The sequence below is a fragment of the Caloenas nicobarica genome, chromosome 2 (assembly GCF_036013445.1).
Source record: "Caloenas nicobarica isolate bCalNic1 chromosome 2, bCalNic1.hap1, whole genome shotgun sequence".
NCBI lineage: Eukaryota > Metazoa > Chordata > Aves > Columbiformes > Columbidae > Caloenas > Caloenas nicobarica.
Genome location: NC_088246.1, coordinates 94,931,537 through 94,959,456, shown reverse-complemented (window position 1 = coordinate 94,959,456; position 27,920 = coordinate 94,931,537). Strand labels below are relative to the sequence as shown.

The window sequence follows — 27,920 nt, the reverse complement described above, 5'->3', positions numbered from 1 at the left end:
AAGTAGATATATATTTTTAAGTTTTGGATATACCCTATCTTTAATTTTAGATTACAGTAGTGGGTTTGGGTTTTGGGGGGATGAGGGGATGACTTAAAGCAGAAATATTGCCTCCAATCGTAAATCTTAGCCTCCTTCCAAGCGCTTGTTTTCCTATATTTCTTCTTCTTTAAAAACAAAACAAACAATCAAGAACAAAAAAACCAAGAAACACCACAAAACAAAAAAACTAAGAACACCAAACAAAAATTAAAATCACCACTCATCTAGACTTTAAACCCAGATTCTTATTCCCATATAAGCACACAGCTCTCACTAAATAGAGGACTGTGTTCAAAGAGAGAATTCGTTTCAAACCTGGTCTAGTACAACCACAGACTGATGGTCTCATTTTTAACTCAGACTTAGCTTTTTGACATTCTGTGCTGTAGGAAGGTCAAGGCCTCTTCCTGCTTGGACTGGACACCTGGCTTGTGCTTTCAGACCCTAAGAACAAACTCAAGCTTTCATCTAATTATGGACACTACTAAATACTGATTTGAATCCACAAGCAGGCAATTAGCGATTCTAGTACACAAATTTGCTCTGCAAAAAAAGGCTGGATGACCTTTTGACAACCTCCTCATTGGATGTGAGGGACAGATGAGACAGGATCCCACCAGGTAGAACTTCTTACATCATGGTGTCAGCAAACTGACTCCTGAACCCCTGTACCTCCTTTATTGAGTATATTTTTGACACAATTAAGCCTTGGCCTACACAAGCTGCTTTTCTTTCTCACCTTCCCAATAGCACTAGATAAATTAACAGAAAACAAAAAGACTGACATTAATTCTACCAATTATTTAATTAGTCTGTGCTCAGCCATCCCATCTCATGTGTAGCTTTCTCATTCTGTGCAAGGGACAGAAGATTTCAAAATTATATCCAAAGCATCTTCAAAATTACAATAAGGCTTACATTAATCCTATCAATTGTGGATGTTTTAACATTCCTTTCACCAATTACCCTTTATTTTTTTAATATTTAGGCAACACCCACCATACTACAATCTTGTGACTAGGACAGAAACTTTTAATTTCAGACCTATGACTGAAGTTCATAATTCTTAAGGATAATTGTCACCAAATGGGGGAAAAAAAAAAGAAAGGAAGGAGGAAAAAAACCCTTCAAAACACAGAGTTTATTTACATCTTTATAGTAATTAAAAGCAACGTTGAAGTGTAAACTTAGTATCGAGAAAACAAGCTGTTTTCTACACTAGAACTAGTCTTTCTACAGAGCAACTCTCCAGAGAAGCTCTGGCTACTGTTGGTTTAGGGCCTATACACTGTACTGTGACAAAAGGGAACACTTTGGGAAAGATACTGTCAAACAAACCTAATTCAGGGGACACAAACAGAAATAAACCGTCACTCCTTAGTGTAAAGGATTTCTCAATATTTTATGTAAAAAACACACATCTTCACTTACCCATTAAAGAAACTAAAACTTTTGTGACTCATATTTAGTCATTTTTTGGCAGCTTGGTCTGGCCTGAACCAGGTTGAAACCACTAAGCAGAAATTCACAACCAGGAAACATTAGAGTGAAACAGCACAGACCTTTAGAAAAAGGAAAGCAATATCCTCAAGAAATAACTTGTACCTGGGAACTCACTGAACCACCTATAACCTTTATGTATACATATACTTCCTACCTATTTTCTCTCCTAGGTCCAAAGCTGTTTGTTGAAGAGTGCAGGCAAACAAAGTCAAAGGAAACACTTGGAAACTGCTCAGTTGAGACAGGCAACCCAGCATGGGTGAGAGCTGGGGGTGGAGGAGGCAAAGCTGTGCCCAAGGTTGCCCTTTACTGTCACAAGCCCTGCAAGCTGGGTTAGGATCGCAAGAAGAAAACAGCGAATTACAGCAAAGGTAATAGAGAAATTCAGCCAGAATATGGAACTAAGGAGGAGCCACATCCCTTTATGATTCAGGTTAAATGCAGTGTAAATAAGGAGGATCTGTTTCACTCCAAAAGGATCTGCGAGACAAGGATACCACAGCAGTAAGGCACAAAAATTCTAGACAAAGACAACTTATTTTTTTAATCTCCATAACTTAACACTGACTTTAAAGTTTATGGGACCACCTCAGTGCTAACTATGATGTATCTTCAGTGAAATTTATTAACCTATTCATCAGTACTCCGAGTTGAGTAAAATGCAGCACTGCAATAATACACACAACTGTCACAAAAAAATCCAATTAATCGCTACGGTAATCCAAAAATAATAGACCAGCAAAACACTCTTACATGACGTATTTAATGATTCTTTTCAGCACCCTCCTCAATGTATTTGGATAAGATTGTCTGGCCACACTGCACTACCAAACCTATCTTTATCTCATCGCACATGCAGACCTATTCAGAAAGTACATGCTGGCTCCTGGAACTGCAAACCAGCTGACATAATCTTGGAGCTGTAACAAGCTTTGAACTTCCTGAAAGACAATCAAGACAAATTTAATTTCTGAAATAAAACTCACATCACACAGAAAAATCATATTGTTGTAACAGATGCTAGGATACACTACCCAGAGGGAAACTTCAGCTTCTTGCACCAGCAAAATATGGAGCTTGGGGGCCAGGGGAAAGACCTGATTTCAGAAGACACCAATCCCTAAAAGCATCTTTTTGAAATAAAGTTTTTAGCTCTATGGCTTACTTCCACATGGTTAGTTTGTGGTGGTAATGGTCATGGTTTGTTTGTTTTAGATTTATTTTGAACAAGCTGTGACCACTTGCTAATAACAATGCAGTAAGATGAGTTCGCAGTTTCCTTGTTATGTTGCCGTGGACGTTGGCACTAAGGCTCTGTTTGATCGTTCCTTGAATTCAGTGGAACGTCTCTAACTCAGACCATGGACCCATCAAGCTCTTAAACACAGCACAACCAGAGAAGCCGCACCAAGAAAGAGACCACTTTGACCTCCCAGAATTCTGGATGCTTTAGGGTATATCCTAGTAACAACAAAAAGCAATCAATGTGGAAGGAATTCTTCTCAATCGATACGTGGATGATATCAAATGAGATCTCAGTAAGATGAAGGCACGTGCAGTAGTGTGGTGAGAAGACTCAGATGGGACCGACTTCTCTGGTGTCTGCAGATCATTCTGTCAACTGTGCAGGTCAGTGCTCTGGACCTTGTCTGACACTGGAGCAGAAGAGCTGCAGGGCTATGCAGAGTTTGGATTATGAGGCCACTTGGATACTCAGGTAGTGTTAAACACCTATCATCAGGCTTCCTTATTTTGAATTTTCCATATCTGGCTGCAAAACCCAGTTGAAAGGCAATGTCATCCAGCCATGCCAGATAAATACTGAGCTGATAAAGGAGTAAACCCCTAGACTGAAGGCCAGCCTGTCCTATACAGCACCTTTATTTTGCTTCTAGTCTGAATTTTCTGAGAGCATCTATGGCCGGTGTCCTCCCAGAAACTTCTTTCAGCTGTAAAGATGATCACTTTTCTTTCATATATTTGTGTGTCCTTGTCTAGTTTCATTGTGGTTAATCATCTTTTACTTTTGAGTATTTAGAAGCTACTATTTAAGTACATTTATATCACTGTACAACTACTGACATACAACATAATTTGTGGTACTGGTTTGGTTTCTTATATACTCCCAAAAGCTGGCATTTGTACAGTCTAATCTTCAAGTTCTTTAAATGAAGCCACACTTACTATTTGCATCCCTGCTTTCCATAACTTAACATTTTAGGTTCTTACAAAATCCTCTGCTTATTTTTCTATTTGTTTTACTCCACAATTTGCAGCTTGAGTTTTGGCAGCTGAATACATCAAAGTGACATTTTAAAGACAGCTATATACGTCAGTCGAAGAAAATTCAAATGAGCAATTCACCACAGCTATGCATTCATTAGCACTCTCTATTTATTATGAGATCATCCAACGGCACAGATCCCTTGGTGTGACTGTTTTCCCCTCTCTCGTAATCCCTCGAAATACTGAAGGAACTCTCCCAATTTGCAGCCTTGGGCCCTGGTTAGATGAAAAACACACGCATTCACTTGGGCCACAATACCCTAAATCAGCTTTCTAAAGGCGTGTAGACGACATTCTTAGGGACATGGTGTAGTGCTAGAGTAAGGTTATGGTTGGACTCGATGATTCTGAGGGTCTCTTCCAACCAAAATAATTCCATGATTCTATGATAATCCAGTAACACACCTTTTCTACATCACTCTCCAAACCCTACCTTCGCCAGTTATCTTTTAAGTGCAAAGAACAGAATGTAAACCTCTGATTACCTGTTCAACTCCAAAATATGAGATAGCTAAAAATTGTTTCCAGCCAACAGACCTTAAGATATGACTGTCTCACTGTTTATTCCATAGCTACTAAACTCACTCCAAGAAGTTATTTTGCTCTTTGCCCTTTGACATTTACAATTATCCAATCAAAGCTTTAGAATGCCTTTTCTTTCTTAGAATTACAGATTTTCAGTATAATCTACAACAAAAGCTGAACAATGGAGAGACTATCGATATTTGAGTTTTCCAATTCATCCTGCAGTAAGCATCAATCCCACCTTAATTTTCCTGTATAACATGAAAGAATTGGGACCGAACTGAGAAACATGTTCCAAGACAACACAATAAGTTGCAGCAGACCTGTGAGAGCTTCAAAGCAATAAAAACAACTTTTGGGCGCATTTCCTTTACCTCTCAGGATGTAGTTCTGATAGTTCTGGTCGGCCTCTGCTCCCACTTTGATTAAGCAAGTCAGACCTTCAGCGACAACAAACTCATGAACCAAGTCCTTGTCATCCTGCCACAGGAGAAAGGAAAAGCTGCATTAGAATTTTGAAAGACGAAGAGACAAGCTATATAATAATGTAAATCCAAATGCAAGCCTGCAACAGTAACTTTATGTTCCAGATGATGTAAGCAAGTTGATATAAGAGTTGTTATACTGAAGACCAGAAGCAGAATTCTGAATTTTAAAATCAGAATTAAATATACTGATGCAAAGTAAGGAAAAAAAGCTTTTACTTTAAGTCAACTACAGAAGATTAATATCCATAAAACATGACTTTTGATTTTTTTCATTAAGGGCTCGCAGACATTCTACCTGATGTTAAAATTTCATCATATCACATAAACAGACATCCATAAAGTGTCAGTATCAACAAAAGGATATCTATATGCCTTAGCATAATTGCAGTTTCAGTATTTGAAGTGCATACAATGAAACTTTGAAAATAGGTGTTTATCACAATGTAATATTATATTCATTATCTTAATATTAATTCATTATATTTAGAATGAGAAGGCTTCGTGTTGAACATAAGAACAACAGTAGGTAAAATTCTCACTTTATCATGGAAAATACAGCAAATGTAAGAGAAAATACTCCTTAGAATTTCACGGAATCACAGAATGGTTGGGATTGGAAGGGACCTCTGGAGATCATCTAGTCCAACCCACCTGCTAAAGCAGGTTGACCCAGAGCAGATGGCACAGGAATGTGTCCAGGCAGGTCTTGAATGTCTCCGGAGAAGGAGACCCCACAACCTCTCTGGGCAGCCTGTTCCAGTGCTCTGGCACCCCCAAAGTAAAAAAGTTTCTCCTCGTGTTTAGAGGGAACTTCCTACGCTTCAGTGTTTGCCCGTTGCCCCTCATCCTGTTGTTGGGCACACTTTTATTTTTAACCATCAGTCCTTTACTCAGTGCAGCAGAATGACCCCATATCACATACCAGGGAGAGGAGGGCTTTGCTGGGTGCTACATGCATCATATGATGCCAATGGACTATCATGCACCTTATCCAAAGCTCGCCTTCTCCTCTCACAGAAGGCTCATGTAGATAAACAAAAGGCTACAAAAAACTTGATTAAACAGCACTTAATAAATTAGCCATACGACTAGGCACAAAACCAATTTAAAATATTAATGAAAGAGAAGTAGTCTGTGGACAAAAACATCATAGTTGCTGAGTCCCTTCTTTTGATTATTTTTAGTATATGTTTTCATATACAATAGTGTATTAGATAGAAATTTCAGCTTCCCAATAACACAGCCCTGAGAAGCCAAGATCCAGAGAGTGGATAGTTTTGTTGTTAAGAGTGATTTCTCAATTCACTGCACTTAAAAAGTGCCAAAGGAAATAAAATAATCAAGTCCCTTTTAGTGTGACAATTAACTTATCGCAAAGTTCTTTCACTCTGACAGATTATTTCTTATGAACTTCCTTCTTTCACAAGATCTAAGTTACATAATTCTGAAAGCTGACCAAATGGGATATTTAAAATTGTAAGGTGATCTGGCAATTTGTAAGAAATGTAGATATGAGAAAAATTTGTTTACTGTTTCAGGAGGAGGTCAAATTTTTAAAAACAATTTAAATATATATTTTACAGTCACGTAAAATTTGTCACATGATAAAGGTGATTTATCCTTTGAAAACTACATAAAGAGGAAGCGTACAATCATTCCCCACATCTTCGCAAAAGTATATTGTAAACCCCCAAAATATGTAAGAAAAAAATCCACCACTCCATACACTTGAGCTAAAAATTTTATTTCTTAGTCTCAATGTTTTATTTTTTAAGGGTGTTTTTTTTTTTTGATTTAGATAGATAAAAGCCTTGTCAACGTTTCAAGAAGAGCTAGGAAGTTTACAAACTCCCATGTCAGACCAGGGCACTACAGACACAAGCACCCAATTTTACGAAGACGACAAATTTTCCCTATCCATTTGCCATACTCAAAAGACAGTGGGATTACTAGTAGAGGAAGAGGACACTGACAATCTACCTCTTAATACGGACAGCACTAATTGCATCCTGGTTTCCTCTGTTGCACGTAACGGCGTTCTAGGGGTGCATGAGATCTCCCTCCACTGTAGCCCACCAGGGATTTCCCTTTGCTGTTACAGAAGGGAAAAATGAAGACAGCTGTTTACATCGAGCAGCTAAGGACTTCTTTACAGCAGAGGACCTTTGCTGGCAGAGAGGCCAAGCCACCAACCTAAAGAGCATGTCCCGATGCACAGGAGGGGGACCAAGGAAGGGGCATCGTTGGCCATGGCACACAGACCTCTGGCTCTCCCATCTTGAGCAGTGGCCTCTGGCAAAGCCCTTCCCAAACGTCATCACTTAGAGGATTGTACACTTAATTCTGAAGCAGTTTATCTCAAGTTAATTTGTGTGGCAAGTGACGCCAAAATTCAAAAGGTGAACTTCCAAGAACAACATTTTACAACAATAAGAGTCCTCGAAAAATAAGAAAAGGACACAAGATAAAATGCTTGCTGATGTTCAAAGCCATATCTCAAGTTTGTCCCCTCAGACTTGAGTGACTTGATTTAAAATCAAGCAAATATAAATACATACGTAAATAAATTTGCATGCACACAATACACAGATCCAAGTCTCGCTGGATGGCAAGCAACATTCAAGCTCACCTTGTATGATGGGGACCCACCTCCAACAGTGCGAGGAGGCAGAACCATAACCCTGGGACCCCAGAGCAGCCTCCTCCTCGGCCACCACTTGGAGCCAGGCAACTGTTCCCTCTCATACATCCCCTTGTATTTGGTGTTTTTAACTCAAAGAAACTTGAGTAGTCTCTTGTTCTTCAGCACTTTGAATCTTGTTTCTCCTGAAACTCAGGGGAGAGGAATGTATCCCTGGAATTTGTCAGCTAAGCTTAAAGTATATTTGGGGTTCAGGTAACCTAAGGTTACATGCCACAGTAATTCACAAGGAGTTTGCATGTCTAGAAAGCAAATTACACTGTATGCCAAGGTCAATGCTATAAAATTCCCTGTTACTAAAGAGAGAAGGCGATAAATTTCCCCTATGCAGAGTGGGCAGTGATGGGCGCAAGGGCAAGGGACAGAACACAGAATTTAGGAAAAAACAGCAGAAATTGGTAACATAGTGCAGAATCAAGAGAGTAGGGGTGGAAACAACCTCCAAAAGAGTTATTCTGCAAATCGGATGACAAATAGATGTATATGTTATTGGAGAATACTATTGTCTAATTGAAGAGAAACAGAGTATATAACAACATAAAGTATTGAGTTAAATAATTGCAATGATTATTTCAGTTGGTTATGGTGCCCTAGCTCAGAGCACCCTTCCTTGTTCTTTAAATAACTTTAGTTGATACTCTAGTAGACATTTTGATTTTGCATCAACTTGTGAAAATATGTTTTCATCATTCTTGAGTTGAGGGGAAAAAAAAAAATTAAAAAAAAATTGATACTGGGTTGACTCACAATCAAATAAGTAAGACTGGAAAAACAGGAAAAAGGAGGAATAACTGTGGTCTGCGGGTACTGACATTTGTTAATCAACCTAACATGCCCGTTTGAGCAAAATAAAAGACACTCAGATGATTAAAAAAAAAAAAAGTCCCTATGCTAGAGGCGTTAACAGTAATTCAGCTTCGGAGCCCTTCAGGTCAGACTCAAAAGAGAAAGAGTATTTTTAAGAGCACACAGCCATTAAAGGCTGTTGACAATAAAGGATAAAAACTGAATATCTGTTATGACTTTTAAGATATTCTCTATAATCTTAAATAATGGATGTATATCAGAATATTTCCTGGGTAAAAAATAGCATTTAATAATCAAAATACCTCATGCTAAAGATCTGGTTTATGTTGACGATATAAAACCGAAAACCAAAAAAACCACAAACAAACAAACAAAATAATGACTTTCCAAAAGTCTCCTGCCTTCTGGAACTCTTTCAAAGTGGCCAAAGGAGTAAACCACTATAGCACAGAGTCATCCATGACTGAAAGGAGATATATTGCAGGAGAATAGCAGAGGAAGTGAAGGGGACGAGGGACTCCGAGCAGACTGCTTTTGGAAAGCACTGAATAAACAAATCAAACCTGAATTAAAAAAAGGCTTTTAAGGTACTTCTGCTTTCCCAAACAAAAGGGAAAAAGAAGGTGTAACGAAGCAGAGTACAAACACATCATGCTCTAGACATAAATCTGAACTCAGTACATTATCTATCCCATCATGTATATACGATGAGAGGAAAGAAGCAAACATCTGGAATGTGCAGGGGAAGATGAAAGGCATCCAAGCCCATACGTTCTACATTGAAAGGAGAATGTTTACATCAATTTTGGTCTAGGATAATCTTTTCAGACCCATTAACTCACTGACTTGCCAAGCTAGGTGACCTCAAGAGTAAAGGCTACTCTCTAGCAGTGGTGAGGGGTTCAGGTTTCCAGGAAGAGAGCATTCATTGTACGGAATATATGGCGTGTGTGACAACGAAATGTACAAGTAGCTGCCACGTGTGTGTGATAACAGTTAAAAGGAAGCAGGGAAAGGTGGTCATTTGCTATGGAAATGGACTCCTCCACTAATATCACAAAGATTTATGACCCCTTAATCAGCAAGCATTAAGGCACTGATGAGAAAAGCAGCAAAACCCAGGCAAAGCTCTCTAAGCTTCCTGCTAAGCTCCCGCAACCGTAAAGATTGTGCAGTGACACAAAGGCTGGCTACTTAAAGTCTTAATGAAAAGATACCACTGGCCTTGTCAGATAACTATATTTTACACGTTCATTCACAGATTCGGGATAGAGCGTATCTCTTCCTTTCCTTAGGCACCTCAGAAGGAAGAAAAAACCAAGATAACGTACGTTGCTTTGTAACAGAGCTCTATTTTTGTTCAATGTATAACAAAAATACATTAAATATATTCAAACTGGTAAGTTTAAAGCTCGTTTATGTGGCTGGCAAAATGCACAAATCATATTTCACCTGCATAACTCAGCCTAGATATTAAAAAGATCCCACAAACCCTGTGATCAAGCAGTATACACGTTATGCTCACGTGTCACTAGCAGAATATTTAGTGTAGCCAGGATTCCCTTTTTTCCTACCCATTCTCCTGTCTCTACACCATTTGGTATATTCTCTAATGCAGTTTTGTGGGGTCTTATCTGAAGGTAGAGACTGAAGGCTTTTTTTCAAGGAATGGCACTTTGCAAGAATGCATCTTATCTGATGTGCAGTTTCCACGTGCAAAGATAAATTGTTTACTTACCGTTAAAGATAAATCTTTCTGAAGCTTGCTATTTCTGCTGGCCATATGTTCTAAAACTTTTAACCAAAGCATGATTATTTTTATGCCACAAGAAATTTGCTTTGCTCCCTTATAAGAATCAAGGTTTTAGAACACAGTTTCTCAAGGGGATTATTCTTTTTTTAAAGATAACAATTACTGCTGAAAGCTCCATTCCAAGTATTTTAGGAAACTGGATTCGTAACTGAATATTCACATTTGGATGTGAACATACATATTTCTCTCTTACGTGGCTAACAGCTGTGCAGAGTACCGTCTTTCCACAGAATCATAACAAGATGTTTGTCTATGAGATTTCCACCAAGGAGAACTTCATTTTTATGGTTGGTGGTTTTTTTTTTTTTCCTTTCATAAACTATCTCATTGTTTCTGGTTTCTTGAGCATTCCCACATTTAATCCTACGCTGTACAATTCTCTCCGGTTTCTGTTACAAAGTTAAACACTGCACATTTTGTAATGTTCATTTCTTTAAATAAGGAACCATGGGGTTTCCCAGGCTGTGCTCTCCACATGACACATTACTGGGTGAGCCAGCAATCACATTCTGCACCGACCAGATTTGCCAAAACGCAAAAGTTGCAGTAATCCAGCCTAGAAGCAAGAGCAGCAGAGGCAGCCAGGGTACCAGCCATAGACATAAGAAACTTCTTGCTAAGCTTTGCCTATCTATGGGCTTACTGGAGGGATTGCACTCACACCAAGCTCCTGCGCTTGATGCAGTTCATCCTCTGAGGCAGAGCTTCCCTCTCTGCTGTCTCACTCTACAACATTCCTATTAAGAGAGATTTAAACTCTGATTCTCAGGCCAGCTCTTATTTTCTCCGCAGACCAAAACCAGTAATTTCACTGTATTCACATTTTAATGTTCTGATAATTCACCTAGGCAAAAGACAACATGAACATTGCCAACGCACTGTGCAATGTAGCATAGGAGGAGATATGTAAACCCTACCAGATTCAAAGAGGAGGAGCATCCTCCTCTTCCATCTAAAACCTTGTGGGAGAAGATGCGCACAGTGCACCAACACAAAGTCCTACAGGCAGGAGGGACATGGCTCATTCAGACACCGCCTGGCTCCAGAAACAAAAACTACTTCTTTTTAAAAGGGAAAACTAGGGAAATCTCTATTCATTGCTATGTTCTTCTATCAAATAGCATGCTGGGAGAGTGCACTATAACCACTCTACATTAGTACATCAGAACAAGGTCTCCTTGGAACCCCCTCTTCCTCAGATTCCCTTGCCAGGCGTATTTGCTGCAGAGCAAGGAGGCAGAACTGAAACAGAAACCCAAATGATCCTGCTCAATGTAAAAAAATATAAAATAGCAAGAAAAATAATGGATCACTAAAATGACAGTGCACTTGCAGAAAGCCCCCACCTCTCCAAAAGTCCCCTTTTTCTAAAAAGACATTTCCACCCCCCCCCTTTTTTTTTTAATCTCCTGCAAAGTCAAGATAGGATAACAAAGTTCAGCTGGTTTTAGGAGGATTAAGGGTTAGGGATTAGGCTTCATTTATTTGGGGATGTAAATTAGCAGGAGAGGGACAGCAGCTGACTGGTGAGGAAAGGGAGGAAGGAGGAGGCAGGTCAAAGAGCAAAGCATGCACGACTGCAGGCTTTTGCTGACATAAATCTCAAATGACAATACATACATCTGGTGCTCCACCACAAGAAAGTAAAATGCAAGACTATTACCCAATGTATGTGAAAAGCCTCCACTGTTACTAAGTGAATAAAGGCAGAATGATAGAATCTGGGTTTCTGTCAGCAATAGCATCAATGATGGGCAGGTCATTATTCCACCCTTCCTACTCCTAACAGTGCAAGAAGAATAGAAATCTACGGATCTTCCTTCCTAAGCATCCCTTCCACAAAACCTCAGGGATACAAAAAAAAAACCCTCAAAATAGCCCCATAGCTTGCTCCTAACCTGACTGCCTCAGGCAGCAGTAGGAACGCGGCAGCGCAATTCTGTGACCAGAATGCACTTCCATTACCCGAAAGCCTTCATGCCCACAGGTCCCCCATATAATTTCAGATGCTTATATGACACTCCACCCCAGTAGCAATGGAAAATGAACAGCCAGTTCATCTCGGCCCTCCTTTCAGCTGCCTAGCTACCAATGCAACCCCAGACGCTACATTAGAAATATACCACAATAAAGACTCCACAATAATATTTAACTATTGCTACCTGCCCTCAGTATGCATCACATCTGCTGAAGTTACCAGCCAAATAATTGCTCCCATTGACAAGACTACAATGATGTAGTAATAAGAGTTATGCCGTGCTCTATTAGAAACAGAAATCCCAGACGATTTCTAGAGTCCAGCCTTTTTACTGGCTAAGCGACAGGTTGCATTTTATAGATCAAGATTGGCTTGCAATGTTTGCAGTTAGAAAAGCTCATTTTGGCTTGAAAACTGAGTAAACATAGTCAGGAAGTGATTGAAGGCGCATGGACCGCCAAGAGATAATTTATAGTTACTTTCCCACACTTTAAACTATAGTTCTGTTCTTTGGACTCCAAAATTATTGATACAATTAAAACACTAGATTGCCATTCCAGAAGTGCCTGATACTGTCTAATTAAGTTGTTGTTGTTTATTTCAGTCTGGTTTAAGAGCCAAGTAATCTATTGCAAACAAATCTGGAAAGAAATCATCTCACAAAACAGACGCATACATACATAGACTTAAGTCCTGGAAGTCCCTTAAGACCAAATTGCCATTTCAACCTAGATTATTTAGGCAGCTACAAAACAATTCTACGTATGGACAAGGTGAGCCAGTGGTTAAGCAGGTAAGTCTTGCATTAAACCATGAAACCTCTGCTCTACTTTGAGTCAGGACGCTACTTTTAGAAGATGAACCAGGCACAGCTCTCAGGGGGAGCAAGAGGAGAGTCTTCTGCTGTCACAGAGAGTTCATCTCTAAGACAAAGTATTTTTACTCCCTGATGCTCTGTAACTCAGAAACCACCCCAAGATAAGGACATTGGGCAAGTTCAGTTGCTGTCTCGCTTCCCTCACACTCCCACCAGCACACCTAGAAGAAAAGCCCCTTGAGAACAAGGGTGCCCCGGACTGGAGCACCCCCAAACTGCAGTCAGATACTAGAGGTAGTATTGCTTACTACCGATTTCTACCCTGGTACCTATAAACAGATATAGAAATCCACCCAAAAGTAAATTGTTTGATTTACAGCCATTAATCCACTGTAGTTTCCCGTCTGAAATGCCCTCACTTCAGAAATGTTCTGTTGTTTCTCAAGAACACATTTTATATTGCACTAAAAATACCAGCAAAACAACGTTTGCCATTAGCAAAGCAGAGAAGCTGCAGCACTTGTTATTTCACACCTCCTTTACATGGGGACACATTTTAAATTGTATGCCTTTCTGCAGTTTCTTTTGGATAGCTGAAGGAATGCACGGGGGCAAAATAAATGTTTTAATAGTTTAATAGTTAACATTACTTTGTAAATTAAAACGCATGAAAACATATCCAATATTTAATATCTTTAAAAAATATGCAGTTCTCTTACAGGCAGAATTTCTTCAAGCTTGAGGATATTGGGAAGTACTCTAATCTGAAAGAGGTTCAGAGATCTTTGGATTTTTTTCATCTGTTTGAATTTTTAAAAATATGTAAGACTTCAAACTAAACATTTGTAAAGATAACTTCTCAAAGTCTTTCTCAAATTCCTCAAATGACAGGTATGCAGGTACCTAAGATATCCAGCATTAGTCATGTAGGTATCCCAGTAGAATCATAGAACGTCCTGAGTGGGAAGGGACCCACAAGGATCATAGAGTCCAACTCCTGTCCCTGCAATAGTAGCTGTCCTGCAGCACACGAAAAAACTCTTGAAGAAATATCATTTCTTTGAAGAAAATAATGAAAAAAAACTTGCAGAAATAAATAATAGATGAGAATCAAATCCTGCTTTACTAAATTTGTTGAGATTCCTCAGAGTCAAGTCAGTGTTTACTAGACACAATTAAGGTTTGCTTAGAGCACTGAGTTCCAGCCAACAAAAACAGAAGAAAAAGTACGGTAGCAGGTTGACAATAAATATTGCATACATTTATGAAAAGATTTAAAAGTTTAAAACTTTCTTAGCAAACTTTTTTTTTTCCTCCTTTTTTTAAAAGTAATCTTCTGGAGTGAAATTAAGGTAACTTCTTAGGATAATTGCTCTTTCCTATTGAAAGAAAGGATGAAAAAAGGATAAATTTAAAACCTGAAAACCTATTTTATCAAGGTTCAATATATCATTTATTACCACCCATTTCTCATTCATTTATTATTTTTTTCTTCTTCTGTGAGATATGTCTCATTTGTATATGAATGAAGGACCGGTCCTTTACGATTCTGGGTTTCCCTTCATAAAGAGTTTTCTTCCTTTTGGATGCATCCAACAAATTCTTAGAAGACCAAGGAGAAAAATCAGCCTACAGTCTTTCATGTTTAATCTTTTCTGATATATAATCAGTCTGTAAAAGACACATATTGGCATTTACACGTAGGGAAGGAAATAGAAGTTTGCACTGCTAAGATGAAAACAAAGGTATCTTCAGTGGCTGAAACTGAGATCCCCAAAGAATCACTCATGTCTTAAGCTGATTAAAGACAAATCAAAATGTAGAGAGAGAAGGGTGCTTAGCCTGCAACAGAAAAGTTGCTGCCGTGCCACACTTCCATCTGTATTTTTAAATCTGATGTTTTCAGTTACTAAGATCAAATTATTGTGATCCTGCCTGATCTTCACCACCACCTTCTGCAAGACAGCTCTGTTTCCCCTTTACTGTGAACACAGTGTTTCACTTCTTCGGTGAATTTGGTCATTATCTTCACTACCTTCACATAATCTGCCTGATTCCTCTATCAGATGAGGGAGCTGCAGGTAGAAAGCCATCTTACCCTGACACTATAATCCTTACTTCTAGTTCTCTCACTGCACTTAACCTTACAGTTACCATCAAGTTCTGCCACCAAAAATGGTGGTCTACCTGTTTGGGTTGTACAGAGCAATAAGCTGATGCATCCTGTCTTTCAGGAAAGGGAACTGAACTGTACTACAATTCTTAAGTTGAAAGAAAGAACATGGAAAAGAAACTCTACTACAGGGGTGTCAAACTCATTTTCACCGGGGGCCACATCAGCCTCGCAGTTGCCGTCAAAGGGCCAAATGTAATTCTGGAAGTTGAACCATTTGGAAGTAGATTTCTGCTTTCAATATTGTATTATTTCAGTTAATGAAGACACAGATAATTACAGGATATTTTTCCCCAGATAACATTTTTTCCCTGTGAGTGCAAGAGGCAAGCAAGCAAAACCAAGTCACACCCCAGTACCAGATTAATCTATACAATTATTAGCCAGAAAAGCTTTGGTTGCCTCCCCCTATAAAGACAAAGCATTTAGCAGGAAACTAAAAAAGTCCTGCTGTTGCTGTGACTGTTTACCACAGTCCATCTACCCATATACACTCAACCACCAGATAAAAATAACACTGAAACTAAAGACATTTTAGCCATTGACTTGATGGGGACAGATTGTCACACTTTGCACCTTGAGTAGATGCAGATACATCAATAGACCGTAGGGTTTTTTTCTCCCAGTTAATAGTGGAATTAAAAATTACTAGAAAAGTCACTTAAAACCAGGAATATTCTTCATGTCAGCTAAGCAATAGATACAAATATTCATGCATTGTATTACAAACCTGAGGATGCTAAAGTAGATGGGCTCCATACAAAACAAGGTTTGCTGTTTCAAATCAAAGATTCACTCAAATCAGAGAATCAATAAGGGTGGTTTCCCAAGTTTTCAGACTGTACTCTTGGCAGAAGTAGTTCACATTTTATAGTCTCATCAAAAACTGTTTAGATCTCAGCCCGTAACTTTGTCTAGGCATGAAGAAGACACTCTATTTGTCAATGAAATTGAGAAACTGATTTTGACATTAAATGTGTCATATCTATTTTATTTATAAACTCTAAACTGTAATGAGATGTACGCTTTGTAAAACAGGATTAAACAGATATGTAAACTGCTATGCAGAACTATAGTGGATTCAATTTGGGAAGAAAACGAAGATTTCTCTCTTTTTCATGACTTAATCAAGAACCCTTCCAAGAGGGCTCTTAAAGGGGAGAGGTGGCAGCTTGCCTCACAAGTGATGACAGCGGCCTCTAAATCAAGTGTCACACGCCTTCAAACCCTAAGGAGTCATCAGTCATGCCTGCAAGAGGGGAAGGAGCAGCCTCCTTCCTTGAGATCAATGAGGCAAACACAGAATACTCCTTCTGCTCTCCTAAGGATGATTGATGACTCCTTAGCAGCTGAAGTGTGTGACATTTGATTTCACTTACTGATAAGATTGTGTCTATCCAAACACCTTCTAGTTAATGTTTCCAGAGCCTCTATGTAGCTGTTCTTTGTGACATTTTACACAAAGACCAATTGTTCAATGATTAATGAATTTCTCAACAATGGAAAAAAAAAATCTGTAAGAGAATTTTGTAAATGTGTTGCTTGATTTTCTGATCACAACACAACACAGGAATCTAGGCTCCTCAGGAAAAGTAGTGGGAGATATCCTGCATTTGTCAAATTACACTTAGTGGGGAAAACAGTCCTAAAAGAAAATTGGCCTTTTTCCTTAACACTTTAAAATATACCCTTTCAGGTTTGCTTTCTGGAAAGCCTAATACGTTGATTGATTAAAAATATTTTCCAAAACTATAAGAAGCAGATTTACACATGATTATAGATTTCAACAAACTTGAAAACATGCTTTATAGCTTTCTTAGTTTTCTTACAACACCATATTCTTATGCAGTTATTTCATATTTGGAAATAATGCAACCAGTATGATTTAAAAATGTTTTGTAACTACACGGCACACTTGTTTATAGGTTCTAAAACATTCCTGCTTTATATTGCATCTAGTTGTATCAGACATCTTGTTAAATTAACTTTTCTAATATAATGTAAATTGCATTCTACTATTTACTTATAGTGCTTGTACCCTATTCTTCTGCTTTTAAGACTGGCATTGAATTAAGTGTTTCAAGCAGCTGTATTTTTGTTTCTGTTACAATATCACAATCAGGAAATGCAAGAATGTTTTTCAACCCTGTTTTTATATGTACCATGTTCAGCTGGATTCTGCCCTGGATGCCTTTGGGAGTTTTAGCACCTTGCACAAAATTTGCAAATCTCTGACAAATGAAAAAAACAAGTAACTCAGAAGTCTGTCAGAAAATACACTCAAAGGGAGCTAAACCATACTACAGCACATTGTCAATTATATCTGTATATATTTTTTTTTTTTAAGTTCTTTTAAGGTCCAGTGCTTCATATACTTCTAGTCTGAACATTACTTTCCTTACTCCATAAGCTTGTTCGTCAAAAAGCACATTGGTAAATCAGAAGAAGAATACTGCAGTACAGTCCAGCAAAAGATAGTGAGTATGGCTATCTTAACCCTTCAGAATGAGAGACAGGAACAGAATGGCATTACTGTCAAAGAAAAATGCTCCACATAACCTTTAGCATTTTGCCAAAACCAGCCCATCAGAAGAAACCAAAGAGAATTTCTGAGTTTGCACTTGCCAAATGAATCTTTAATTTAAAATTTGAAACAAAGGCATTGTTTTTGCCAAACATTTTTAAGCTTCGCTGAGGCCTCGCGTGAAAAACCAAGATCTCTGACTATTTGGAATTCATATTTGATGTGAAACTTGGGGTTGTTCCCACTTAATGCAAATAAGAGACTGCACGTTACCTTCAAGCTCTTTAAATTAAAAATGATACTGACACAAAACTGTGCCAAATTCAGCTATGATGAAATGATTATAAAAACATGGTGCTACAAACTGTCTTGGCACTTAAGGACATGATGAAGTCTCCATAACACTCAAAAATCTGTCAAAATGAAAATAAAGACTGCTTTTGAAGGCTACATCTTATTCTGAACACTATATCCTTAAGGATTTTTTTAAAAAAACCTGAATATAATAAGATATAAAATCAAATAGATATTTATGTTGAAAAATATATTTTAAAAAAATAACATGATTGATTACAAATGTTAATATACTTTAATGTCATAGGCTAAAAAATAAATTAACTATTACCTTTTGGAAAATAGTGTTTGGTGTATAAATAACCTTATAATACTAACTTGTATTTTTCTTCACTTCAAAAAATTGAAATAGCTTTTCTTTCTAAAATCAATATAAAAATCATCTTACAAGCTCTTATGCTTCATTATGAGATAAACTAAAATCACGCTCAAAAGACGCCTTTAGTCATGTTAGTAACTGTTGTTAAGGACAGCAAAGTTGACAGGTAAACAAGACTTTACATCATATAAAGTCTTATTTTCTAGTTTGAAGGGTACTACCTTAAATATTTGAGCATATGATATGAATACTCGCCAGCTTGAGGAAGACTTCTCCTCGACTACCCACTAATTAGAATCTGAATTTTGACGGTATAGGAAATTTTTTTGGAGGGTACGTTTGTTTGACAAACGGCCACTGTTCTATGAGAAGTAGCTACTTAAAGTGGCAACAGATAATTTCCAAATTCCTTTCCGTATCACATATATTAGGAAGCAGGGAAGTCTAATTCTTCAAGGAAAATTATGTTCTGAAACTCTCAGAAAGACTTCACTTAAAAACTAAATTCATACACAGATATGGGTTTGTGTGCATTACTTTTCCCTTCCCTCTCGTTACTCTTCAGCCCAGTCAACTCCAGTTAAATTTATTAGGATAAATATTTAAACAACATTTCCACGAAAATGGCTGATCAGCTGGAAGGCAGAGATCTTACTGGTGTGTTCACTGAAAGCACTGAGCACTATATGCTCAGAAATACCTACTAGACTTCAAATAACCTACATGGATGAGAACATTTACAAATACCCTAACTGGGAAAAGTCATGATGGGAGATACAGGAGGCGCAGGATGTGTGGGAAGAGAAGATTAGCACTCACTGTTAAATATGTGTCAATGCCCAGATTAACCAGTGGAAAACATAAATTCGGAGAAATACAAATACTTCCCAGAAACAGCTCAGGTGAACAAAAAGAGAAGAAACCAGAGACGACTCTTGGAAACTTGCCCCCTTTCCCCTGAGCAAGCAGTCCACTCACTTGGAAAGCTCGCAGGGAAACCCAACGTGCATCGTGATTCTCAAACAGGCTTTCCCTGAGAATGCCTTGAAGAGACAATGGTTTTCCCAATCTGTGGCCATGAGATGACCAGACTCTTTCGGAGTCGGAACTCCTTTGTCTAAAACTTTCAAAATTCAAGGACTTTTTTTCTGATCTAAAAGACATCTTCAACTACCAAAATTTTCCATTAAATGGTGCACCCTTTACCATTTACTCCTATTGTTCAGAAAATCTTCATTCTGGCATTTTCTAAATTCTGAATGCTTAACTTTGGAAATCCACAAAAAGCATTGTGTGTTTTGGAAATTCACAATTCTGCAGTCTTGCAGAATTGTTAAATCTTGTTATTCTTAGAAGAAAAGTCTGTTTAAAACAAAGCAAAAAACGTTAAACTAACAGCTTGAAAGCCTTGCACCTACTAGCTGAAAAACATTATAACTTGCCAACCTCCATTCTGATGCATTAGTAAAGGAGGAGAGGCGCTTCTCTTATTGATTTCACTTATATTTATCAACAGAAACGGAATGTGTCATCCTGAATCCCATTTTAGGATCACATTGGCAGCATGCTCTAGCTTTCACCAATGTTTTCTTCTCACTTTTCCTGACCTGTTCTCCCCAGCAAGTTTCCTTCCAGTCCTGCAATGTTCCTGAGTCCTTCTCCTTATCCAGTAAAAACAAGCTGAAATCCAAGCTTTTCATTCAATTCACTTTCTTATCATTCACATCGCTTATCTATCACATTGGCTACCTCCCCACAGAAGCAAAAATCGTGCTGATTCCAGGTCTCCTCCACAGTGAACACTCACATTCAAATCCACGCCTTTCCTTAAACCCATCAGTCACTACCGAGCCCTCCCCAGCTCTACGAAGTACCTTTCTGGCTAATCAATAAATCATTTCCTCTAATCTCAGTCTAAATTCCAACACCTTCAGAGCTCACCCACTACATCTTGGCTCCTCATCAGATCTGTCTCATGTCTCTCACATACTTTTTTAGTTCTCGAAGTGGCTTAAACCTAGTCTATTTGTCAATTATTAGGCCAATGCTGGGCCATCACCCCAGCTTATGGCTTCCTAGCTCCTCTTTTCATATCCCACTTCCAGTCTTTCCAATATGGAACTATGTCACTGTCTAATGATCGGACTAAGTTTCCATCTAAGAGTCCCAATTTTCTTCTCTGCTTTCCTGCCAGGTTCCAACCACTCACTCTGCCATTATTCCACTTCTGTTCCTGCCTCCTGACAGACTGAAGGAACAGGAGAAGGCTTGCAGACTATAAAAAGACTTTAAGAAGCAATTGGCTAATTGCATATTAGAAACCAAGTCTTAAAATTCTCTTTTGACAGAAACTGTAAGCTGTTCTCTACATTAAAAAAAAAGAAATTTGATTCATGTTCAAAATCACAGAATGGACAGCCATTATTTGCTCACCTGAAATATTTGTTTCAAGGAGAAAAGTGCCCGTCTCAGCTCCCGTCCATTGGAATTGTAAAGTTTTTCTGGAGGAAAAAAAAAAAAAAAGAAAACAGAAAGAAGTTCAGCATAAACAAAACTGACAACATGGCAAAAAAGCGGTACAGATTTCAAAAGGGTTGAAGAGTCACAGTGCCCATTTCCCCATTAGACAGACTGCTATTAAATAATACAGCTTTGTTTTTTATAAATACAAGACTCCTTTAAAAAAGTGCAAGTAAAACCAGGGTTTAGTTGTCCATAACTTCAGATAGCATCTCCCAGGTAAAATCACAATAGCCTCAACAAGATCAGTGAGAAACAATGCTCTAAGAAGTTTTTGAAAACGTCTAGAAATGCTGCTTTTTCTGCATTAAGGTGAATTTAGGGCTTATCGAAAGTACCAGATTAGTCTCAAAAGACTCAGTTGAGAGCACTCTTTGCCTTTGTTATCAAAGCTAGAGCCACTGAATCCCACCCTTGACTGCCTTCCCTCTAGACATTCTTTTCTTGTGTTCTCATCTTTCTATTGTTAAATCCTTTCTGCAATGGCAATGAACATTAATACCAGAAATAGTCGGACAGTCTGTTCTAAGCATAATTCAAAACAGTGTTTTATTCTCATGAAAACTGATCTTGATCTTTTTTTTTTAAATTAAGCAGAGGCCTTCTTTTCATCATCCAATACTGAAATATATTACTTCATTTATTCCCCTACTAACGCATACTCATAGAAATAATTAAAGAAGAGAAAAGTAACTCTTCCGCTATCTTTCTGAACCCTGCCACAATGTTTGTGCCTTTGGAAGACGGCTTGGACTGCACATCTCAAGTTCATTCTTGTGTATATAGAAGTGATTTGTGCCTATGCATGGATGGAGCAGGAGGTTTGTGCTTCAAGTGTTCCTGGTCTACTCGGTTTGGCGTATCTGATAGAGACTATATGCAACAGTTCTACAGTCCTAAATGTATTTTATTATACTAATGCAATCTGAGGACAATTACAAAAGAAAATCAAAACTTCATGATCATCTGTCATGACACACTTTCATCCACAGATCATCATGAAAGGACCTTTTCTGCAATGGATAGCAGCCAGCAAGTCATGAGATCAAAGCTAGAATGCCTGTGGAGTGGGAATATTCTTATAAGAAAATGAAATAAAACTTTGGGGTTTGATATTTCTTACTTTCCTTTGTCTACTTCTCCTTTAATTACCACTTTACACTACAAAATCAAGTTAAATTTTATTTCCCTCTCTCAGGAAGTTACAAAAAAGGCCTAGCATTTGAGGATTCAATGCATTTACGACTCAGTAATCATTTTTTTACTTCAATCAAAGACGGCAGGTTTTAATTTTAGAAAAACATTTATTCCCAACAGTCATCTTTAACCAAACAAAAAATGTGAAGTAAAACTTCAGCAAAACTTACACTTTTCTTTTTTAATTTGAAAGCAATTTTGTTCATCCCTAATTGCCTCTGATTTCAAAGGCAAAACATGTAGAATTGGCAAAACTATTGTTGTTATAAGTTTTCTCCTTCCTTGCACTGTTTAAAGATTCCTGACAAAACATTGGAGGAATGGATTGCACTTCAAGCCATAAACTTGGAGGCATACTTTAATTATTCTCTGTTAGAAATGCACTGGCATGTGAAACTACATTTCTTGGAAGGATAAAGAGTAATTTTGTCAGGAAAGCTTAAAGAATAATAAAGGTCTTTTAAGACCTGGTATGTCAACTTGACATGCCATATTACACAAAATATTCCTCTTTGAAAGATACCTCCATCTGGCCTTTGTTTTTACTAATTTCCGTCTATTCATAATTCACCAGCATCATTACGAGCAAAATCTCTCCAAACAAGGCAGTACATTATCATCTTAATTAAGAGAGGCACCACATCTTAATGTGCTGGCAACTTTGTACATAAAAATCAATGTCCTAACAAATGCCATCTGTTGGTCTTGGTCTTAAACAGCAACAATCATTATCCCGGCTTGGGGTAGAGTACTAACGAACCATTGTTATGATACCATAACGCTGGTTGCTTTCATTGGTGCGTGCAGATTCTTGGTACGTCTCAGAGGAACAATGCTGAACATTTTTCTTCTTGGTCTTTTCACAGAGCATAACATCATCCTTGGCAATCAGCAACAAAAATGCTCTCCCTGCTTGCATGTAGCAGAAAGGACAGAAGTTATTGACTGCAGCTCAAAAAGGGGTCTATCATTAGAGCTCAAGAATCAATAACTACTGGAATTATTGAGTTTGGCAACAGCAGTGGAAAGAAGACAGCAGCACATATTGCGAATGCTTGAGCTGGTCTGATGCCCCTTTTGAGGAGCAACAGTCCAGGTAAGTCATCTCATTCCTGACACCTACTGCCAGGGCGCAGAGATCTACACTGAGATAACGTACATTCGCAGATCCCTCCTCACGTGGAGCTAACCTTGTTGAGTCAGCTCAGAAATCCAAGTTCCTAACCTCTTCACCTGATACATTTACACATGGGCAACATACTGACTGTCTATATAAGTCTTGACATCCGCTTCTCGCAGTGCTGGCAGCCATCAGAAACATTCACAGAGCACAAGCCAAGGAGGAAAGTGTGACAGCCACTCCTTGGAGTCATGCTACATCAGGAGATGTTTTGGTTTAGAAGAGTGCAGTCCAGGGTGAACCTCACCCAGGGCAGGAAAGCCTGCGTAAGCCAAGGTACTGCACAGGCCGCCTTATGAAAGCTTGTATTTTCATTGTATTTCTGTGCGCTGTTTTTCAGAAAACGATAAATGCATACACCAGATTACAGCTCAGAGACACTCTGTAAGATGCTCTCAAAGCCCTTCAGGATTCCCATTTGTCAAAAGTAACTTTAACACCACAGGGACCTTGTGGCTCATCCCAAAAGCCCCAGACTGCAACCAAGGCTATGAAAATGCATCGGCAGAAACTGTAAGGCAATATTTACTCATAAGCTCTTTTTATATGGTAGAAAACCAAATTAAAACAAAAGCAAAAACAAAAAAAAACCCCACAACACAAACCAAAAACAAACAAACAAACAAAACCCCAACAAACAAAACACCAAACAGAGAGGGAAAGGCACATTTGCCTACAGTGTTTTCATACTGAAGATGATTCAGAAACCAGATAGAAAATGCTTTTTAATGCTCGCTGTTCTACATCAGCAATTTAAAGCATGGCCCTCTTTTAAACAGACTGAGAAATAACCTTTCATGCTAAAGGACAGAGGTGATCGGAATTCCCATGGTGCATCCCTGGCAGAGTTGTCTTTAACTGAAACAAATGATGTGTATGGCTTTGAAACGGGAGTGCAGCCTGCTACTGTCACCAGAATCAAAACATTCTGAGGTGCTCAAAGGACAGCCCAAAAGCCCAACCTGCTCACTGCTTTGTTATAACATCTTGTAGAGAAGCTTGAATATATATACACACCAGGACTGCTTTATGCCAGAAATTGAACCTCCTGTTAATGACTGCATTTCTGACAGTTATATCCTGATAAGCCTTGCTGCTGCAGTTCTTTTTTGTATTTTCCTTCAAGAAATAAAGAGATGCATCTGCAGCTGTGAAATAGGTTTAATTGCAGATACCTAAACGATAGAAAATGCTCGTGGTGGTCCCTCTGATGTTAACTAACACTAGAGGGCACTGCTTATTTCTTTATTTTATGAAAGAAAACACACTCTGTCCCTCCATGGGCTTACAACGGATGGAGCAATGCTGTTTGGGATGCTGAGCTGGTACTTCATTAACTTTGAAACTCTGCTTTTTAATCTGGAGGCTGTACGACATCCCAAGAAATTAAAAAGCATCAGCACAGCCAACCTCAAAAATTCAAAATCAGAATCAACTCTTTTCAAACTATCTGATAGAAAATCAGGTACTGGTATGGGCTTGAGTTTTATTTATCTTTCTGTAACAAGCAAGAGTCACATTTGTTAAATTATCCTTCACATTGTAACAGGTGGGTGTACAGCCTTGAAAAACAAAGATATTTCCTTTCCTCACTGCTTCTTTCTACAGGTAGAGCATCAAAAATAACCAGGATTGTGGCACAGACACATGAGAGGTTGCAACATACATGTGCCTGTTTTCTTGCAACAGCAGCACTTTAGTTGAGAGAATTCTTCACGGTCTAAAAGAAAACCATTATTTATTACTCTGGGTTTTCGTTTGCTTTTACTTTCATAAAATTAACTCTCCTAGAGTGGAAAAGAAAACAACTCATGGTAGGTGAAAAGGGATTTTTCCAGGTGAATTCGGTACAAACACTGCAGTGGAGGGGAGGCAGTTTGGTTTGCAATCGGCATCTCTTCAGAAGCCAAGAAAAACCTCTAAAGATCTTTAGCTTATTGGACCACTAGTAGCTTTCAAAGGGGATTCTATGTTTTCAAAGACGACCATCAGAGGCTCAAATTTTATTGGCTATTAAACTCTTCCAACTACGTGGGAAAAGGGACTTTTTAAAGAAAATAATAATTAGTCTTTATATTCCTAATGAAAGTATTGACTTTTCTTCTGTTTTCTATGGGAAAACAAGTGTTTCCAACCCATAATAATAAAAGAAAAAACAGAACTAGCTGAATATTGCTTGTTTCAGTCCCATGTGTTACACTTGACCTCTGACCGACAGGGTACCATCCTCCTCCCTTCCTCTTCCATCACACCCATTGAATTAGTCCCTGGGATATAGTAATTTATGTAGCATCATCCTTTTGAGCTATTGGCAAAGGCTCGTGAACATCTGGCTGAGCACAAATGGGAGTTGCTCTGCTTCACTTGCTGCTGCCTGAATGACCTCCACGTCTCCCATCCATGCCTCTTTTTTTTAAACTATAATTTCAAGACGAAGCTCTTTTCCTTACAAAAACATAAAAGGGAGATTAACTCCACATTTGATTACATTAGCAGGGTACCTGGTGCAGATCTAATTAAATGACATTTGAAACGTTTCCTGCCATTCATTTTAGAAGTCCTCGCATGGGACAGAAGGAGCAATGCTCTCTGGCTTCCCCTAGCCACTTGCAAACTGGCTAGCGCTTAGAAACTGAAAACATAATTCTTGTGCCTACAACAACTAATAAAACATTATTTTAAGTGCTCACTAAGAAGAAGTATTAGTGATAGAAGTAATAGTAACAGTCTTTCAGAATTTAAATGAAGTGCCTATGTTTCCACCAGCACTGATGGGGAAAAAAAAATACAGAACAAAGAAAAACCTTCATAACAATAAAAAACCCCCTTTTTTCTGTGAATGCCAAGTACCACACTTCCAAATTTATTACTACACTATTCCAACTTTAAATGAGTGTTATTCTTTCTGAACAAATTTACACAATTATAAAACTGGGTAAAAATTCAGATAGCACAGCAATAAGTCAAGTATATAGGTCCAATCCTGTGAACAGGCTTCAGGATGGAGCCTGGTGGACTTTGCTGGGTTACTCGAGAGGGCCCACGGGTGAATATAGTACTGCAGATCTATAAAACAACTGTATATAAAACTACTTAGTGCAGTGTGCCAGTCTTTCGCTATATGTCAAACAAATTAAAGCAGTCCTCTAAGAAAAGACCTGGTCCCGTGCCAAGAATAGGATCTCTTCTTAGTTTTGCTTTTGTCCACAAAAGCTAGTTATAAATGTGTTGGCCAGACAAGGCACTCTCCTTTTCCTCCCAGACCCCCTAGAAAATACATGGAGAAGGGATTCATTCACAGGCACATTGCCCACTATCGCATTAATAAAATTGATGCTTCGGCTGAGATTACTTCATTTTTGCATATTATAAATCTTCATTTTTTCTCTGAATTTAATTTTATTTTCTTTCTACAAACAGTTTGTCATGTGTTAATTAGTGCAACACATCACATGTGAACTCAAGCTATATATTCTCCCACTGCTCCAGGGATAAATGATTAGCACTTAGCAAGGAAAAGGAGTTTCCCCACGATAAAGGACCCGAGGCCAAGCAAGTGGCTGCGTACAAATTTCGGGAAGCCTGGCCGCGCAATGCGGAGCCCGCGTCACCGTCAGCGCCGACTGCTTTGGAGGAATGTGCAGGCTGCCTCCAAGGAATGCCAGCCCGGCTCCCCGTCAGAACAAAACCTCCCTCCCCTCCTTTCATTCAGACACACAGCAGCTGCTTAGCTAATTATCTGGGACAGCGGGTCCCCTCAGCGAGCTGGGTCCTTTGCCCCCGCTGGGAGAGGGGGATCCTTTGTTGGGAGAGGATCCTATTACGCCTGCATATGAGAAGAGCTTCCCTTCAAGCCTGCATCCTTATTCCCTTTCTCTGGAAAGGACCTGCAGGTGGGGAGTGGGAGGAGGGAAGGCAGCAAAATAGCCTTGGATATCCTTTCCTATCGCATACCCTAAAGCCACACTGGCAGAGGCTTAAAGCAGAAGGTGTAAAGAGCCACCCTAGGGAGCCTGTGGGTTTGGACAGGCAAGCAGGGAGAACTCTATGGTGGGATCTCCACTGGGAATGAAAAATACTTGATATGTCCAGCACTTCGGAGCAATTCTGTACACTTGAACTTAAGGAGTTTCCTGCTTCTTCAAGGGCAGAAATCTGCTTTTCGGGTACTGCAAGAAGCAACTGGCAGAAACAAACCCCTGGATTTCCACAGGGAGAGCACACAGGGCAGAACCCCCACTTTGCAAAGAAGGATTGGAGTTAACCCTTTTGAACGTTTCTCTGAAGTGCCAAATATCCTAACTTCTGTCACAAGGGGATTAACATAAAACTGTCAGCACAAGAACGATTATACGTTTAAATTCGGTGACAAATGTATCCACTTCTCTAGGCATCTTCCCCATGAAGCATACCCTGATTCCTGCTCCTGTATTTCCAAGAGATATGAAATCAGATAAAATCACTTGCAGGAAATGGAAAAAAAAAAAAAAAAAAAGAAAAGAAAAAGAAATCTCCAGAGGACCAAGGAGGAAAACAATGGCCCTGAGCATGAGGAATCAAACATGCAACAGCAGAGAAACAATGTAAAGAGAAGTACAGAAGAGCAGAGAGGAGTCAGTAAGAGAGAGGACAGACAACAGGAGAGGTGAAGGCCTGGAGTGCCACTAATAAAAAAACAATAAAAGAAAGTAGT

At 38.7% G+C, this 27,920-nt stretch overlaps 1 protein-coding gene across 9 annotated transcripts in view; it reads right to left on the bottom strand.

Moving 5' to 3' along the window:
• FHOD3 (formin homology 2 domain containing 3) overlaps positions 1–27,920 on the bottom strand; it is a 399,651-nt gene that overhangs the window by 193,848 nt on the left and 177,883 nt on the right. For all 9 annotated transcript variants that reach the window (XR_010605872.1, XR_010605873.1, XR_010605874.1 and 6 more), the window contains exons 4-5: positions 20,764–20,831; positions 4,731–4,836 (exon numbers count right to left, since the gene is read on the bottom strand). Coding sequence is in view for 6 of the 9 variants with exons in the window: in XM_065630338.1 (XP_065486410.1) it covers positions 4,731–4,836; positions 20,764–20,831 (174 nt within the window). In the remaining 3 variants the exon portion in view is untranslated. The remainder of the gene's footprint in view (positions 1–4,730; positions 4,837–20,763; positions 20,832–27,920) is intronic.